Source organism: Moschus berezovskii, chromosome 17 (genome assembly GCF_049115385.1).
Source record: "Moschus berezovskii isolate FMDL1 chromosome 17, NW_MosBer_1.0, whole genome shotgun sequence".
Lineage (NCBI taxonomy): Eukaryota > Metazoa > Chordata > Mammalia > Artiodactyla > Moschidae > Moschus > Moschus berezovskii.
The window spans coordinates 11,767,820-11,786,482 of record NC_142476.1 but is presented as its reverse complement, the minus strand read 5'-3'; the positions used below and the strand labels follow the sequence as shown (position 1 = coordinate 11,786,482).

General features: G+C 59.0%; 1 protein-coding gene across 1 annotated transcript in view; it reads right to left on the bottom strand.

Annotated features, from left to right (window-relative positions):
- The window catches only part of LGR6 (leucine rich repeat containing G protein-coupled receptor 6), an 80,244-nt gene that overhangs the window by 28,966 nt on the left and 32,615 nt on the right, over positions 1–18,663 (bottom strand). Inside the window, 1 exon segment of the mRNA XM_088845016.1 lies at positions 2,082–2,297. Within this exon segment, the coding sequence (XP_088701142.1) occupies positions 2,082–2,297 (216 nt within the window).

The window sequence follows — 18,663 nt, the reverse complement described above, 5'->3', positions numbered from 1 at the left end:
GCTCAGGGCTCGGGCTGAAGGGAAGACCCTCTTTGCCAGGTGGTCACCCATGCCTCTGGCCCGAGCCCTGACCACCCACCCTCCTCCTCTGCGCTTTCCCGCGGCCCAGCCCGGAGCCCGGGGCGGCCTCCTGCAGCCCCCTTGCCCGGGGCGGCCTCCTGCAGCCCAGCCCGGAGCCCGGGGCGGCCTCCCGCAGCCCCTTGCCCTGGGCGGCCTCCCGCAGCCCCTTGCCCTGGGCGGCCTCCCGCAGCCCCCTTGCCCGGGGCGGCCTCCCGCAGCCCCTTGCCCGGGGCGGCCTCCCGCAGCCCCCTTGCCCGGGGCGGCCTCCCGCAGCCCCTTGCCCTGGGCGGCCTCCCACAGCCCCCTTGCCCGGGGCGGCCTCCCGCAGCCCCTTGCCCGGGGCGGCCTCCCGCAGCCCCCTTGCCCGGGGCGGCCTCCCGCAGCCCCTTGCCCTGGGCGGCCTCCCGCAGCCCCCTTGCCCTGGGCGGCCTCTGGCCACAGCAGCCCCTCCCCCGCCGAGGCTGGAGGCAGGAGAGGGTGGCATCAGTGCCTCCAGGCCTTCTCTCTCTGCCTTGCTCAGCCTGGCCCGACTCTCCTGAGCTCTCCCCGCCCCCACCCCACTGGAGATCTGAGATCCTGGGCTGAGCTTCTGCAACCCCCTCCTTGGCCAGACCCTGCTCCCAACCCTGACTCTTCCTCCACAACGTTCCTCGGGCCCGCGCGTCCGCCTCCACCCTCCCCTGTCCCCGTGTGTCCGTCAGGTCACCCTCCTGAGGCCCCTTCCCACCTCCAGGCCCCCCCACTGGCAGGCCAGGGTCAAACCTGTGCTCCAAGGCCCCAGCTCGCCCTCCAGCCTCCTCTTGGGCCACACTGAACCACTCGTTGGCGTGGCCTCGCCGACACCTGCCGGGAGCCTGTCGCCCCTCCACCCGTCCAGCTCTAAACCGTCCTTCCAGCCAGGACCACCCCACAGGCCCCTTTCCACCGTCAGCTGCTCCGGCCACCCTGCACCTGGGCCGAGGCTGACTCAGCACTCAGCGCCCTCATCCTGCACTCCGGGGCAGCATCGCTGTCCTTCCCAGTCCCCCCGCCACTCCCCCAGGCCTGGGGCAGTGGCCAGAGCTCACTCCTGGCTCTGCGGGTCCCACAGGACGTGGCAAGGGCTCTGCTGCTCAGCAGTCAGGGGCCCACCATGAGGACCCCCTCATTCCAGGAGTTCATCTCTAAGAGACCCACGATTCGCAGGAAGCGTCAGGACATCACGGGGGTGTCACCAAAACTGGGATGCACACCCTGTCCTGCTCACCCTCTGCCAATCCCACGGCCACCCAGAGAGGACGGTGCGGCCATCCCGAGAGAGGGTGCGGCTCAGGAGCAGTTCATCCGCTTCTCCCATCTCCCAGGACAGAGAATCAGACAAACAAATGCTGCTCCTCCCTCTCTCAGAAGGAACTAAGCCTTGTCCACTCCCTGGTTTGGAAAATCAAACCAGATTTCCAAGAGCAGAGGCGGCCTCACACCTGTTTAACAAAGTCTGGACGTTCCCATGGCAGTAAGTCTGTAACCTGGAGCAATTACACACGGTCTCCAAGCCCTTGGTAATTGCCCTACAGTAACCGTCCATGGCAATTAGCCGGGAGCTAACCCGTGCCCACAGTTCCCGGGGTGGGCAGTGAACCCCAAGCCCCAGGCCCTGACCGGCACACCGTCTCCCAGGGCGCTCCCCGGCTCTGCTCTCTGATTAAAGTGCTGGCTGTCTGGTGCTTCTCCAGGCTGGCAGATGAAGTGAATTTATCCCACCCCTGCACCAAAGCACAACACTGCACCCACCCGTCACCCAATTCAAGAACAGTGGAAGTCATTCCCGGCGTGCACTCCCAACTGGCACAATTACAACCTGTGCACAGAACAGGGAAAACAGCAAGTGAACCCATTTCCCAGCCTCTCGAAGCATTTCCAGTGTCGCCCGGCCTCCTGACAGCCCGTGACGGTCACCTCATTTTACAACGGAAACTCCAGGGACACCGCTGAGAGCAAAGCCATCGGGGTCCCCGCCATGGCGGCGGCCGGCAGGCACTCACAGCACCACGAGGCTGGACAGGTTCCGGAAGGCGTAGTCGGGGACACGGCCGATGCGATTCAGGGCCAGGGTCACGGCCTGCAGGGCACGCAGGTGGCCGAGGGCCCTCACAGGGATCTCGGTGAGCGCGTTGTCGTCCAGCCACAGGTGGCGGAGGGAGGTCAGCCCCTCGAAGCTTCTGTCCGGGACCAGGGAAATGAGGTTGGCATCCAGGCGCCTGCGGGAGGGGACAGGGAGAGTCTGGGCTGGGGCAGCGGCCCCCCGGGCTCCACGGCCCAGCTTCTCAGGGCCCGGGTGCCCCTCCGCTCCAGCCCAAGGCCCTTCATCCCTTGCGTCCCTGTTGGTGACCCAGCACTGGTCCACAGCCCTGGGCCACAGTGCCCCTCATGCTCAGGCTCCCCGTCTGCACCGCAGGTCCCCTGCTCAGAGGACGCTGGCTCCCAGCCCTGTCCGCTTCAGGCCGGGTGGGAAAGCAACGATGGTCCTCCATTGACCTGGGGACAGTTCTACCCATGGACGCGGACAAGAAGAGACCTTCTCGGAGCCGCAGGCCGATCCCTGGCACCTGACCCCGGCACCCCAGTTCCCCAGCGCCCCTTTCCCTAGCGCCTGACCCTTGCACCCAGATCCCAGTGCCCCTGCTCCCTGGGACCCTGCCCCCCGGCTCAAGGACCTCTGTCAGACAGGGCTCTCTGCTTGGCTGATGCCCATGGGGGCTGCTGGATGCTGGACAGGCAGACAGGGGACAGCCTATCTGACCACAGCAGAGCATCAAGGAGGTGGAGGACCTCGGACATGAGTTCAGGAAGACTCTGCCAGCTGAGCAGCGCAAGGAGACAGCCCATCCCGGCTCTCAGGACTGCGCCAGGCCTTCACCCCCATGCCTCCTGGCCTGAGGCTGAGGCTTAAGCCCCACCACCCGGCAGCTGGTCCCATGGGGTTGAGGCAAGCTGGCCGGTGGCCACGGATCTGCCCGTGGACTCTGCTGTCTTGAGGGGCTTTGCACCGAGGCCTGGTCCTCCGCACGGGCATGTGGCACCTGTGTCATGGAAACCCCGGCCCCCAACCACACAGCCCCAAAGCCCCTCATCCTGGCCCCAAGGAAGACTGCAGGGCTGGGCAGTGGGGGGCCTTTCTCCCACCTCAGCAGCACAAGCCCACGTGCCGGCAGCCAGCAGGGCTCCTTCTGCTCTGAGCTGCTTACCAGTGCCCTCCCCGTCCCTGGGAGAAACCCCAGGCCCACCAGCAGGGGGCTGTGGGTGAACAGGAGGACCCCGGAGCCTTGGACGGGACGGCAAACTGACCAGGAGAGGCCCTGCAGCGGGAAAGACCTCCACGCACATCACTCCTGATCTGACGCCACAAGCCCCTCGGCGAGGGCCTGCCCCTCTGGTCACTGTCTCCAGACCCCTACGGTCCAACTGCGGCTACTGACCTGGGGGCCACAAGCGGAAGCAGATTCTAAGACCCCACCCAGGATGCCTGGCTCAGAAGGCCCGAGGGGGCCTGGAATCTGTCTCTAGCACAGGCAGGTGGGAAAAGGCTGAAAGATCATCGGCTCCATCCCCGCCCTCCACATCAGTGGGAAGGCCCGGCAGTGTGAGGGGCAGGGACGCTAACACAGGCCCCAGGAGAAGGGGAGGCCACGCAGCGGCCTGCGGATGGGGAAGGATCAGCTAGTGAGGGGACAGCAGAGGGAAGCCTGAGGGAGACAGAGCTTCTCGGTGGAACAGCAGCTACAAGGGGCTTCAGGAAGGCGAGGGGCGGGAGGGAGCAGGGCAGCGGCAGCCGGCGAGGCTCAGGGCCCGAGGGCAACACTGCAGCAGGGAAACAGGAGCCAGGAAGGGCTTTACACAAAGAAGGCCAAGACCAGGATTCTGGTGCTCGGGAGGGGCTGTTCCAGGGGCAGATATGTGGGCAGAGAGACACACGCTCTGCACGAGCCCCTCACCCAGAGGTGGGTGTGGGCACGTCCTGGGAGCTCGAGGGTGAGCTCGACCACTGCAGGGTCCGGTCCCCGGAGAGTCCCCTCCTGATGGCGCCCCTGCTGCCCTGCCCTGGAATGTCCCTGCACCTCCAAGAGGCCAGCTTTGCAGGCTCCCTGGCACAGGACTGTCACCCGGCAGTTCCAGGCGCCTCGTTCAGCCCCACATGGACGTACCCTTTGCCTCGCCTCGCCCCAGGGTCCATCACAGACCGTCGCAGAGCAGGCCCGTGGGATCGGCACCTGCGGCCCCACGTGGCCTCACCTCCTCCCTACTGGCGTTCAGGGCCCAGGGTACCGAGAGTGCATCCACTGAGTCCCAGGGGCGCTGTACGCATCAGGCCGTCTAATCCTCACCTGTGAGGTTCACATTTCCCAAAAGAGAAAAACCATGTGCAGAGACGTTATGCACCTTGCCCCATCACACATCCAGTAACCGGCGCAGCTGGGGTTCCAGCCTGGCAGCGGCTCCATGGGCACACCTCTAACCACCATGCATGCAGCACGTGCTCCCTGCCCCTGCGCTTCCCGGGCGCTGGCTCCTCAGACCGCCACCCCACCACACACACACAGACAGGCTGGCCACACCCGCTCCACCCGCCATCCCCTCCAGGGCATCAGGGGATGCCTCGGACCTTCCTCTGGCAGGTGGTCCATGGATGTCAGCTCAGCACCACCTGGGAGCTCGGCGGAAAGGCAGAGTCTGAGGCCCTGTCCCACACTGGCAAGTCAGCACCTGAATTCCAGCCTAACCCCAGGTCATCCACCAAATGCTGAGCTGATGCTCGGGTCGGCAGGAGAGACACCGCCGGAGGGGAGCCTGAACAGCGAGCCTCCTCCTGTGCTCAGCGTGGCCAGGCCTGGGGCTCTGCTCTGGGGTCCGCTCACCTGTCACCCCAGGCCCAGGGCTCCAGGCTGCCCTCCAGGCTGAGTCCCCCACACCTCCCGGCCGCCCTCCAGGGAGAGGCCTCCACACCTCCTGGCCATGCAGCTCACAGACAGCGGGCAGCCGCCCCCACCCCAGCCTGGGGCCCAGGCAGGCCTTCCTGCTGGGCGTGCGCACCTGCGACTCGCTCAGATGTTCCGTCCACACTGTGGAGGTGCTTCCCCGTCTCGCTCCCACCCACAGAGACCCCAACAGAGGCCCCTCACACCCTGGGGAGACCCCAGGGGTGGCACCTCCATCCCAGCTTTCCCAGAGACTGGGCAGGAAGTGGAGCCCAAGTCCCCCCAGATCACAGGCCACACCAAGGGCCTTAAGGAAAGGCGGGTTGCAGACTGGGACAGAGGGGCGGGGTGCTGCGGGCGAGGGCCACAGGCAGGACACAGGGCCAGCGCGGGCCAGAAGTGGGCGCAGACCTCAGACGGCTCCGGTCAAATCCAAAGGTCCAGCGCCTGCGGGACGGGGGTGGCCACGTGGGCTGGAGCCTGGCTCTCAGGCTCTGCCTCTCAAGGGCGTCTGGGCCCAAGTGGAGACGCACCCCCTCCGTGACAACCAGGGCCCCAAGGTGTCACTGCTCCCACTTACGAGCCCTTACCCTGGGCCCAGTCAGTGGGAATAACTTCTTAGAGTAGGTAGGTCCCACGCAGTGTGTGCGCTTTACATGGCAGGTCTCCCCTGGGCTCCTGTGAGCAGACACATCAGGCACACATCCCTCATTTAACCTCCGGGTGGGTCTCCTCAGCTGACTAGTTTGACCACTACCCACCTGAGAGCCTGTTTTGAGGTGAAATGCACACAAAGCATTTCCCTGATACGGGGCTTCCCTGGAAGCTCAGCTGGTAAAGAATCCGCCTGCAATGCACGAGACCCCAGTTCTATTCCTGAGTCGGGAAGATCTGCTGGAGAAGGATGGGCTACCCACTTCAGGATTCTTGGCCCAGCCAGCCTGGCGGGGCCCTTCCCAGGCCTGCCCCACCGGTCCGACAGAGGAGCCCCTGCAGGCAGCCGCCTCCTCCTGCATGCAGCCCTCCAGCCACACACACAGAAGGGCAGGTGGGCAGGGAGCCACCGGGCGGGACACCCACGAACATCCTGCTCCCTGAGCCGGGAACCCTCCGGCCCGCGGCTGTCCTGACTCAGGGGGGCAGGAGGCCCTGAACACGGGGCCCCTTCCTGGGCACTGGACTGCTGACCCCCCGCCTGCAGCTACCCCAAGGGCAGCCTCTTTGCAGGAGGCCCCCGGGCCCAGCCCTGCACCCACAGCACGTGGGGCCTACACAGGCCTCGCCAAGGAAGGGAGGGCAGGGCAGGGCGGCGCTGGGGGAGGTCCTCACGGTGGGGAAAGAAAGCAGCTGCCTTGGAGCAGCAACCCCGTGCCCGAGGTGGCGTCGGCAGCGGCGGGGGCTGGGGGGCAGCCACAGGGAAGGCGGGGGCTCGGGGACAGGCTGGCACCGGCCAAGCGGCGAGGACATGCCCGGGCCACCCTCGTCAGCACCGCTGGCAGCACCAGCCTCTGCAGGAGGGTGCATGGCTCCCGGGGGGCGGGCTTGGCAGGAGGGCACAAGGCTCCTGGGAGGCGGGCTTGGCAGGAGGGCTGGCCCACCTGGGGCCAAGCAGACACGGCCAGCTCACGCCGAGATGCCCCTGCACACACTGACCCCCTCCCCATGCCCTGGGAGTCCGCAGCCTGCCCCCAGAGGCCTCTCTGCTCTCACTCAGCTCCCACAAAGCCACTGGCGTGCCCCCACTGAGCTCCAGGCCCCCAAAGGCCCCTCATCTCTGCTCAGTCACTGAGTATCGCCCCTAAATCCTCAGCTCGGTCAGGCTGGATTAAACGCAGCCTGGTGGCCTGACTGAACCCACTAAGCACTCACAGGCTCTGAGTGCTAGGCTGGCCCTGGGCTCGGCGCTGGGCTCTGGCATGAGCTGCACACAGCCCGTCTCTGGAGAAGCTCCTGGACTGTCTGTCCTTTACTCAGCAACACAAAGACCTCGGCCATCAACTCCCATGCAGGCTCCTCGCCAGGCAGGCGAGCCTTTCACACACGCCTTCCTACCGAACCCCCACCCAGACCCTTGGAGAAGGACTGTCGCGTTTGCCTCCGTGCCTGCAGCAAGGAGTCTGTGGCTCCAAACCCACAGCTGGGGCTTAATCTAGTGTGTGGGAAATGCTCTGCAGCCGGGGCGTGCCCTCTGCCCGCAGGAGACCCAGGAAGGCCTCACGGAGGAGGTGACATCTGCACTGGTTCCCAGGGGAGGGGTCTCCTGAGGGGCAGTGCTGGAGGAGGGCAGGAGGAGCAAGCCCGAGGCAGGAAGGGGATCAGGTGCCTGGTCTAAGCCTGGGGGCTGAGAGAAGAGCCTGGGGTGAGGCAGTGGGTCCCCAGTGACTCGGTGGGGAGGGGTGACGGCAGGAGGTGGGGCCCCAATGCACAAGCCAAGGGCCCCCTGAAGAGAAGGCTCCTGAGGGGCAGAGGCCGCCGTCAGGGGACACAGGCAGGAACCGAGGACCAGCGAGCGCCGCCTGAGGCCCCCAGCAGGGCCCCACAGCCTATACACGGCACACAGACACACATACACACTGCACACAGACACACACACACACACACACTGCCCCAAACACACTGACACACACACACTGCACACACACAACCACTGCAAACACACACACACTGAACACACAAACTGCCTCAGACACTGCACACACACAAATTGCTTCAGACACTTCACATACTGCCCCAAACACACACTCCACACACACACTGCCCCACACACACACAACCTCACACACACACACTGCCCCACACACACACAACCTCACACACACACACACTGCCCCTCACATACACACACTGCCCCAAACACACTGCACGCCAACCCCCCAGCCGGGCCCCACAATACCCTGCACACCGCCCCTCCCCGCCCCAGCTGCATGGAGCGGATGCCGCGGCTTCCACACAGGCCAAGCGCTGCCAGCCGCCTGGAGCAGAGCCTCCCTGTGAACCGGCCGGCACCCCCGACCAGGACGGGCAGGGCCATGGAGGCCAGTGGTGCGGGGGCCCTGGGGCTGCGGCTGCACATCTGCCCTCGGAGTAGCCAAAGAGCCTCGAGTCCAGGGGAGGGGACTCCAGACTGTCCCCGGGGTGCCCTCTGAGCCCCTCCTCTGAGCCAGCACTGAGGGTAGGTGGCCAAGGGCTCCCAGGCCCTCTCCTCCTCCGGGAGCGGGCGGACGGCTCTGGACCTGAGACGGTGCGGCTGAAGCTACTGCCCCCGGCCCCCAGGGCCCTCCACCAGCCAGGGGGAGGCCGTGGTGCCTGCGGAACTGTCTCTCCAATGAGTTCACCTGGACTGACACACGCGCCTGGTGGCTGCCACCCACCCCAACCAGCTCTAAAAACCCAGCCGGGTTTGTGCAGGACACACCCGTGCCAGTCCCGAGGAGCCCCCCGGCTCGAGGCATGACGGTGGCGACAGAAACGGCAGGCGGCGGCGTGGTGTGCGCGCGAGGCTGTCCACGCGGCACAGAAGCACGTGCGCTCCCTGGGGAGGGAGGCCGGGCCTCCGGGAGGGTGGGGAAGAGAGCCCCTGGGCCCGCGGGGAGGGGAGGCCAGGCCTTCCGCGGACACGGCTCCTGGTTGTGCCCTCTGACCTAGGACAGGCCTGGCTGAGCGGCCGTGCGGCCTCCTGCGGACGCTCTGGGCGGCCCACCCCCCGCCATGGCCCACACGCGCTTTAGGATGACTGAAATTGGACGGCTGGGGCAGTAGTCCTTTTCCAGAGTATGGATGTTGTGCATGCTCAGTCACGTCCAACTCTCTGCGACCCCACAGACTGCAGCCCACCAGGCTCCTCTGTCCAGGGGATTTCCCAGGCAAGACCACTGGAGTGGGTTGTCATCTCCTTCCCCAGGGGATCCTTCCAACCCCAGGACTGAACCCCTGGCTCCTGCACCGGGAGGTGGACTCTTACTACCGAGCCCCCCCCGGGAGGCGGCAGGCATCGGAGCTGCCTGTGGTGATTTTAGAAATCCAGGTATACGCTACTTGGCAGCCTTTAGATTAACAGAGAAGACAGCCTTCCGAGAGAAACTTCGGGACGGGGACACAGGCTCGGAACACAGGGCGCTTTGGCCCAAAGGACGGGGCTCCAGGGAAGACACTCAGTGAGCGAAGTGTCAACAAATGGCCCGGGTCAGCTCTGGGCCGTGGACCGCTACCACGCTTTTCTCTATTTGATGGGAAGACCACTGGGGCACCAGTGTGTGCTCTCCCTGAAACTTGTCGAGGGGGCCTTCAATCTGCATGGCTTCAGTTTGCTCTGGTGGGGTTTGGGGTGCGTCCAGCACTGTTCATAGGATGGTTTGCCATGAAGAGACCTTCATGGAGTGAGAGTTGAGAGGGACCCTGTAACCCCGGAGGAGAGGGGTCAGAGACGGTCAAGAGTGAACAAAGGGCAGAACCAAAGAAGGCAGTTGGCCTGGGACCCGGGGTCCCTGCCCTCCCTCCCTGGTCCCTTGGGGAGCAGCCACAGACAAGGTCTCAGGAAAAGTTGGGGTCCCCTTGCCTGGTCTCCCACGGTGTGCAATGCTGAGTCCAGCAGGTTGGGGCCAACACCCCAAGGGGAAGTACCGCGAGGTGTAGTAGAGCATAGAGGGCAGAGTGGACACTGATGGCTAGGCCCCCAGAAACTCAGAGTCGCATTTTGCTGCAGGGGTGGGTGGGAGTGGGGGGGGGGTTCAGGAAAGGGATTCTTATTCCATTTGTGTCCCCACCCAACAGAGGGGCTGTGGGGTCGCCACCCGACAGAGGGGCTGTGGGGTCCCCACCCAACAGAGGAGGTGTGCGGACACCACGCCGCCTCGCCCTACACAGGAAGGTCTGCGTCTGTCGGAGGAAAGTGGTTTCGTCACTTCTGATTTATGCCACCAAATAAGATCCTTCCCCTAGCCAGCAACCTCCCGGCAGATCAAAGCGAGACTATTAAGATGAAGCCAATCCCCACCTGCCCTCCAGGCTCTGCGAAGGCCCTGCTACCCTGCCCTCCACCCCCGAGAGTGATGGATGGGCCAGAAGCCCAGAAGTGGAGAGCGCTTCCTTTGTGTACATCAAAGGGGACACCTGAGCGCGCCTCCAGGCCGTTTCATGTATTTAACGGCAGCGGTGTATAAAGATGATTCCCCACCCTCCAGGCGGAGGCGGGGAGGAGCCTGGCAGCCTCTACCAACTTCTCCTGAAGACACAGACCCACAGATCCGGGCAGAAGGCCAGCTTTGTGGATGACAATCCCGGAATCCGGGGTGGGGACCATGAAAGGCAATCGGCCCAGATCCAGAGGGCAGGCTGGCTTTCAAAGAGCCGCTAGCCGGTCCTGCTGCTATTTGGGACCCCAGGTGCCCGCTCTTGGCAAGGGCACTGGGGCTGGTGGAGGAAGGGGCCCCGGGGTCTCTTAAACCCCGCCGCCCGGGAGGGGGCAATGATGTCAGAGGTCCATGGAACACGAGCTCACGCAGGGTCCTGAGGCCAGCCCGGCGGACTGTGTGGCAGGGACCGAGCAGAGGCTGCCCCGGGGGCACGGGAGGAGGCCGTCGGCTCTGCATCCCTGACGCAGGCCCCCGACTCCCGCAGGCCAGGGTGAGAGCTGGCAGGTCACCGATGCATGGTGTCCATCCGCTCCTCCCAGCCCCACTTCCCGTTCCCCCACCAACCCCTCTGTCGACCCGTCCACGTCCGTCCATCTGTCCATCCGCTCATGCAGACTCAAGACCCCCCCACGTGCGGGCTGGTCTTCCCCCTGCTCAGGCCTCCAGTCGGCCCCTGTGTCCCAGCCCGTGGCCCTGTCCTCGGCCACTGTGACGCAGCCCGCTGGGCCAGCCTCGGGACCCTGCACGCCGCCTGTGTCCCTGGAACCTCTCACATCACCGCCCCCCTCCAGACCCTGAGGCGGGGGCTTCAAGGGCGCCTCCGCAGAGTGACCCTTATGCGCTGGCTTCTCGGGAGGGCCCGTCCTCCACTCCATGGGGGAAGTGTCTCTCCCTGCGCCGGCGCCCGAGGGACACTCACCTCTGCCCCCTGTCCAGGATGGGCCGCCCCCACTCTCCATCGGGCCGCGGCCTCTGCCCAGGAGGCCAGTCCCCCACACGCAGCGTCTTCTCGGGCCTCTGCCGACCCCTGAGGTCCCGCCCTACTCACGCTGAAGCCTCTCCTCTGGCCCCAGAAACAGGTCAAATAATCAAGCACGGTCAGTGGGACCACCTTCCCACTGGAATGCTGATGAAGATACGGAAGATGAAAGCTCGGACCCTGACCAGAAGCAGCACGCGACTGGAAGCTGCCCCGTGTTCCGGCCCCGAGGAAAGCAACCGATCCCAGAGGCGGGAGCCCGGGTGTGCCCAGCGACGACCGCACCTGCGCAGGCGGACGGCGACCCAGACCCCAGGAGGACGGAAACTGGGGCCGGCTCCCACGTGCATGAGCCTCGAGCACACGCTGCTGAGTGAAATGAGCCGGACACAGAAAACAAACTGAGGTCCCGCTTAAGCGAGGCCCCTAGAGGCAAACTCAGAGCAGAAGGGGAAGGGCGGGGGCCCGGGGCTGGGGTCAGGGTTAGCGAGGGCTCCGCGAGTGCGCAGTTTCAGTTCTGCAGGATGGAAGGAGGCCTGGGGCGGACGGTGGGGATGCTGACCCAGGGGTGCGAAGCGCTTCGTCCCACGAACGCACACCTAAGACGGTAAATTTCACGGTACACATTTAAACAACGTCTTTAAAAAGAGAAGGAAAAACTTTAAACCAACAACTTTTTTCTAATTCTAAAGAACATGAACATGATAATAGCATCCCGAAACCCAGGAAAAGATCCAATCTCTAAACGTAATTTATTCCTCGAACAAGAGTAAGCAGCAGGTCGTTCATCAGCACCCTCGATAAGGTACAAGGAATGATGACGTCAGTGGGGCAGAAGCACAGGATGCAAGAAATAAACGTGGTTTCAAAGACAAGTCAAGACGCAAGCGGAGCTGGGTGGGCAGGGAGGCTGCAAGGGGCCAGTCGAAATGAGTGGAGCACAAGCAGGACAGCTGTAATTTCTGAAATCTGTTGAAGCTGCAAAAAATGTACTTTACAAATGTCTACTGGGTTTCAGACAAACTTAAGGAAAAGTGATTCACACCTGGGCACATTCTGGCTAAACTCTATAAACAGAGAAACTCTTGTAAGCATTCATAAAGACGATGCATGCTCTTCTCTAAGGAACAAAACAATGAGGGCCATCTCTGAATTTTGCCAGGGAAAAACAGAGCTACATTGACAGCATCCTAAGAAAAAATGATCCATGAATTTTATTTTCAGGTAGTTTGACAAGTGTATGTGAGGTCCACAAAAACATATTCTCAGATACGTAAGGGATCAGAAAACAGACTTAATGGGATTTGGGGGGCTGGGGTTAGGTGTATCTTCACAAATTAAAACTAAAGTCTATGTTATAATGGCTTCCCTGGTGGCTCAAACAGTAAAGAATCTGCCTGCAGTGCTGCGGACCCGGGTTTGATTGCTGGATCAGGAAGACTCCCCTGGAGAAGGGAACGGCTACCCACTCTACCATTCTTGCCTGGAGAATGGAAAGAGACCGTTCTTGCCAGGAAAGAGAAGCTTGACAGGTTGTAGTGCACAGGGTCACAGAGAGTCTGACACAACTGAGCAACTAACACTTTCATGTCCATGTTATAAAATAAATAGACAAGAAAAATATAACTGAAACATGGACTGGCAGGAACTTTCCCTATCAAACATTAAAATACCAAAACAAACCAACCAAAAAACCCCAAACATTACAATACCTAATCAAAAAACTATCGGAGCTTATAAATAAGTGCAGCAAAATTGCAGGATACAAGATCTATACCAAAACCCTACTGTACTTCTACACACTTGCAATGAACAATCCAAAAATGAAATTAAGAAAACAATTCACCTTCAGTGAGTGTTACTGCAAAAGCTGGACAGAACATGTAAATCAATGAAGTCAGAACACACCTTCACACCACACACAAAAGTAAACACAAAATGACTTAAAGACCTTATACTTATAAGACATGACACCATTAAAAAAAAATGACTTAAAGACCTTATATTTATAAGACATGACACCATAAAACTCCTAGAAGAGAACACAGGCATTCTCTGACATACACGGGACCAGCATTTTCTTAGGTTGTCTCCCAAGGCAATAGAAAAAAAAAAAGCAAAAATAAACAAACGGGATCTAACCAAATCCACAAGCACCTGCACAGCAAAGGAAACCATAAACAAAACAAAAAGACAGCTTAGAAACTAGGAGAAACTATTTTCAAACAATGTGACTGACAAGTATTTAATTTCCAAAATAAACAAACAGCTCATACAACTCCGTAACAAAAAAGCAAACAACCCAAACAAAAAATGGGCAGAGATTTCTCCAAAGAAGACACACAGATAGCTAACAGGACATGAAAAGATGCTCAACACTGCTAATTATTAGAGAAATGCAAATCAAAACTACAATGAGATATCACCTCACACCAGTCTGAACGGCCATCATCAAAAGGTCTACAAATAATAAACGCAGGAGAGGGTGTGGAGGAAAGGAAGCGCTCTTATGCTGCTGGTGGGAACGTAAATTGGTGCAGCCACTTTGGAAAGCAGTGTGGCGGTTCCTCGGAAAACTAAAAATCGAGCTACCATGTGACCCTGCAATCCCACTCCTGGGCATGTATCCAAACAAAACCCATTCAGAGAGACACGCAGCGCAGCGTCCACTGCAGCACTGGTTACAACAGGCAGGGCGCAGGAGCAACCGAAATGTCCGACGACGGTGACGGAGGAAGGAGGCGTGGTTCACACTCGACGGAACGCTGCTCGGCCGCCACAGGGATGAAGCGATGTCACCAGCAAAAATGCGGATGGACCCAGAGGTTACCACACTCAGCGAGGTCAGTCAGACAGAGAAAGACAAACACATGATGTCCCTTATTCGTGGAATCTAAAATGTGATACAAATGAACTTATTCACAAAACAGACTCAAAGACAAGGAAAACAAACTCGTGGTTACCCGCGGAGGAAGGGGCACATTAGGAGCTTGGGATCAACACATCCACACTACCATATAAAGCAGATAAACACGCACATAAAGGACGGACTTACTTTAGAACGCACGAAACTGTATCCGGCATCTTGTAATCATCTGTTACGGGAAACGTACACATACGCACATGCCTGTGTAACTGAACCCCTTTGCTGTTCACCAGAAACTAACGCAGCACCCTGTGTTTCAACAGAAAGAAAACAATGCACAGTAACATCAACACAAACATTTAGCAATAAATGCAACAAAAGGTACGAAGTCTGTACTTTGAAAACCATAAAACACTGTTGAAAGAAATCGAAGACCATCTGAATAGATGGAACGACATCTCACATCCATGGGTTTTAAGATGGCAACACTCCGCAAGCTGACGTAGATTCAACAGGACCCGGTCAGAGCCCCCAGGGTCCCCTCTCTCTCTCTTTGCAGAAACTGACACAGACCCTAAAAATGCATGTGGAAATGCAGGGGAGCCAGACTAGTCCAAAGACTCATGAAAAAGAGGAACAAAGTTGGAGGACTCACATTTTCTGATTTCAGAACTAATGTTACGTAACTACGGTCGTCAAGACTGGGTGGTCCTGGCGTAAGGACAGACGCCCGGCTCAGATGAATAGCAGTGAGAATCCAGACGTGCACTCACACGTGCGTGCTGCTGCTAAGTCACTTCAGTCGTGTCTGACTCTGTGCGACCCCACGGACTGCAGCCCACAGGCTCCTCTGTCCGTGGAACTCTCCAGGCAAGAATACTGGAGGGGGTGCCATTTCCCTCTCCAGGGGCTCCTCCCCACCCAGGATCGAAGCTGTGTCTCTTCTGTCTCCTGCACTGGCAAGTGGGTTCTTACCACTGAGCCGCCTGGGAAGTCCGTGTATTCACACACTTGCGGTCAGCGACTGTCAACAGGATGCTGTGCTGCAGTCCATGGGGTCACAAAGAGTCGGACACGACTGAGCGACTGAACTGAACTGAAGTGAAGACAGTTCAGTAGGGGAAAGAACAGCCTTTGGTGTGATGAAACAGTTTGCTGAAAGAACTCGCCATCTGCGAGAAAAAGAATGAAATGGAGCCTCCACCTCACACCACATACAAAAATGGACTTAAAATAGATCAGAGACTCAAAACTATAAAACTATTAGAGGAAAACATAAATCTTCCTGACCTTGGATTAGGCAATAGTTTCTTAAATAAAACGCCAAAAGTACAAAAAACAAAACACAGAAAAATTGGACTTCATCAAAATTAAAAACTTTTGTTCGTCAAAGGACGGCATCAAGAAAATGAAAAGACCAGCCACAGAATGGGAGAAGCTATCTGTAACCCGCACGTCCGACGCGGCACCAGTGTCCAGAGTATTTAAAGAGCTATCACAAACAACAACAGGAAAAGACAACCCAGGTGTTTAAATGGTCGAAGTCTCCGAACAGCGTGCTCTCCAAACAAGGCAAACAGTAGGCACATAGGAAGAGGTTCAATTCCTTAAGTCACCAGGGCGTGTAAATCAAAGCCACGAGACACCACTTCACACCCAGGAGGAAGCGCAATCAGGAAGGCAGCGGCGAGTGCGGGACGGACGGACGCCGCTGGGGACGGCGAGTGCGGGACGGACGGACGCCGCTGGGGACGGCGAGTGCGGGACGGACGGACGCCGCTGGGGACGGCGAGTGCGGGACGGACGGACGCCGCTGGGGACGGCGAGTGCGGGACGGAGGACACCGCTGGGGACGGCGAGTGCAGGACGGACAGACGCCGCTGGGGACGGCGAGTGCAGGATGGACGGACGCCGCTGGGGACGGCGGGCGCTGTGCCCACCGCGGGAGCCAGCTTAGCAGGTCTTCACATGCTGGCCACACGGTCACCATGTGACCCGGCAATTGCACTCCTGTCCATACACCTGAGAGAACTGGAAACGCATCTGCACAAGTGTTCACACCAGTATTATTCACAATAACCCCAAAATGAAAACAACCCAATGTCTACCAGCTGCTAACAGGTAAACAGACCCAGGCTAACCCCACAATGGAATATCTTTCAGCCACCAAGAGGGGCGGAGTCCTGGGGTCCCAAGTGCAGCAACTAAAACCTGGTGCAGCCAAACAAATGAGGACGTTTTTAAAGGAAAGAAGTACTGACAGAAAAGCTCTGACCAGCCTAGACAGCATGTTAAAAATCAGGGACATCACTTTGCCAACAAAGGTCCAGTTAGTCAAGGCTATGGTTTATCCAGCAGTCATGTACGGATGTGAGAGTTTGACTATAAAGAAAGCTGAGCACTGAAGAATTGACGCTTTTGAACTGTGGTGCTGGAGAAGACTCCTGAGAGTCCCTTGGACTGCAAGGAGATCCAACCAGTCCATTCTAAAGGAGATCAGTCCTGGGTGTTCATTGGAAGGACTGATGCTAAAGCTGAAACTCCAACATTTTGGCCACCTCATGTGAAGAGTTGACTCACTGGAAAAGACTCTGATGCTGAGAAAGATTGAGGGCAGGAGGAGAAGGGGGCAACAGAGGATGAGATGGTTGGATGTCATCATCAACTTGATGTGTCCATCAGGTTGAGCAAGCTCCAGGAGTTGGTGATGGACAGGGAAGCCTGGCGTGCTGCAGTCCATGGGGTAACAGAGTCAGACACGCCTGAGTGACTGAACTGAACTGACAGACTAATGAACACCCACATGGGTGAATCTTGATAACATGCAAAGTGAAGGACGGCAAACACAATAAGCTCCATTTCGTATGACGGCATTTATGTGAAATATCCACAGCAGGCAAACGCAGAGAGCATGTAGATTAATGGCCTCAGGGGCTGTGTGTTGTGGGGAGCGAGAGCTAACGAGGACAGGGAGACGAGAATACGCTGAAATCAGGGATGCTCATGTCTGCACAAGTCTGTACACACGCTAAAAAAACAACACGCCACTCAGGTCTCTACTTTTAAAGAGCAACTCACGCTATCTGAATTATCTCTCAAATTTTTACAGTACTTAAAGCTAAAATGATCACACCAGCGCTACAGTCTTGAAGGAACCATAAATCAGGCCCCAACACAATCTGTAAAGACTCAACACATCACGAAGGAAGGGTGAGTTTAAAAGTAGCAGAGTTCAGAGAGTTAATGAGCATTGTGTCTGGGTGGTAGAATTGTGGGTGATTTCCGTTTTATTCATATTCTCTGTATTTCCTAAATTTTCTACAAAGAGTCAGAACACAAACGTATTTGTTAAAAGCAAAGCGCGTCAGGATATAATTAAGCCCCAGGCTCTGGAGCACTGAGTACGGGAGGGGAGGACGGGGTGAGTGAAGCCGCACTCTCTGGGGCCCCTCCCCGGGCCCTTGCTGTGGTCCCGGCTCTGTCCTGCCTGGCCTCACGAAAGGGCCGGCCCTCCCTGCAGACCGGCCTCCTCCAGGCTGCCCACTGCTGCTACTGCTACTGCTGCTAAGTCGCTTCAGTCATGTCCGACTCTGTGCGACCCCACAGACAGCAGCCGACCAGCCCAGCCGTCCCTGGGATTCTCAAGGCAAGAACACTGGAGTGGGTTGCCATTTCCTTCTCCAATGTGTGAAAGTGAAAAGTGAAAGTGAAGTTGCTCAGTCGTGTCTGACTAGTAGCGACCCCATGGACTGCAGCCTACCAGGCTCCTCCGTCCGTGCGATTTTCTAGGCAAGAGTACTGGAGTGGCTTGCCATTGCCTTCCCAAGTCTGCCTTCTCCAAATCCAGCCCCCAGGGCTGGTGGCTCAGCTGGTAAAGAATCCGCCTGCTATGCACGAGACCCTGGTTCAATTCCTGGGTCGGAAAGATCCCCTGGAGAAGGGATAGGCTACCCACTCCAGTATTCTTGGGCTTCCCTGGTGGCTCAGACGGTGAAGGATCTGCCTGCAGTATGGGAGACCCTGGTTCGACTGCTGGGTCAGGAAGATCCCTGGAGGTAGGCATGGCAACCTACTCCAGTATTCTGGCTTGGGGTATCCCCATGGACAGAGGCGTCTGGCGGGCTACAGTCCGTGGGGTCGCAAAGAGGCAGACAGGACCGAGCGACCGAGCTCACTCAGTTCACAGCCGCCTCTCTGCTCAGCCCCTCCCCTCCCAGCAAGGCCGTCCTCCCCGCTCCACTGTTCGCCTCTCCTTCTCCCGCCTCAGCCCAGTGGGGTGCTTCTCCTCATGGAGCTTTGCTGCTCTTCCAGCCAAGAGGTCCCAGGCATTGCAAAGCTCCCGCTCATCTCAGAAGCCAGTTGCCAGGCCCTGAGACCAGCAGTCCTGTGACCCAAAGACCCCGTAAACTATCAACAAGACTCAACTGTACTGGCATCCCACTTAACTGTGCATATGAACAGGATGGTGTCACTAATATCCCATCCTCCTAAGAGCCACAGTGAGACTCAGACGCTGGGGGTCCTCTAAAACCCTAACACTTTCGGCATTTAAGGCAGCTCATGTTTGACCACAATGTTTCTTTCAGGTCCTTGCTCTCGGCTCCAAGTAGATTCACGGCTGAGCCGCTGGCCCAGCAACAACACTTCTAATGCTGGACGGAGCCAAGGACCATG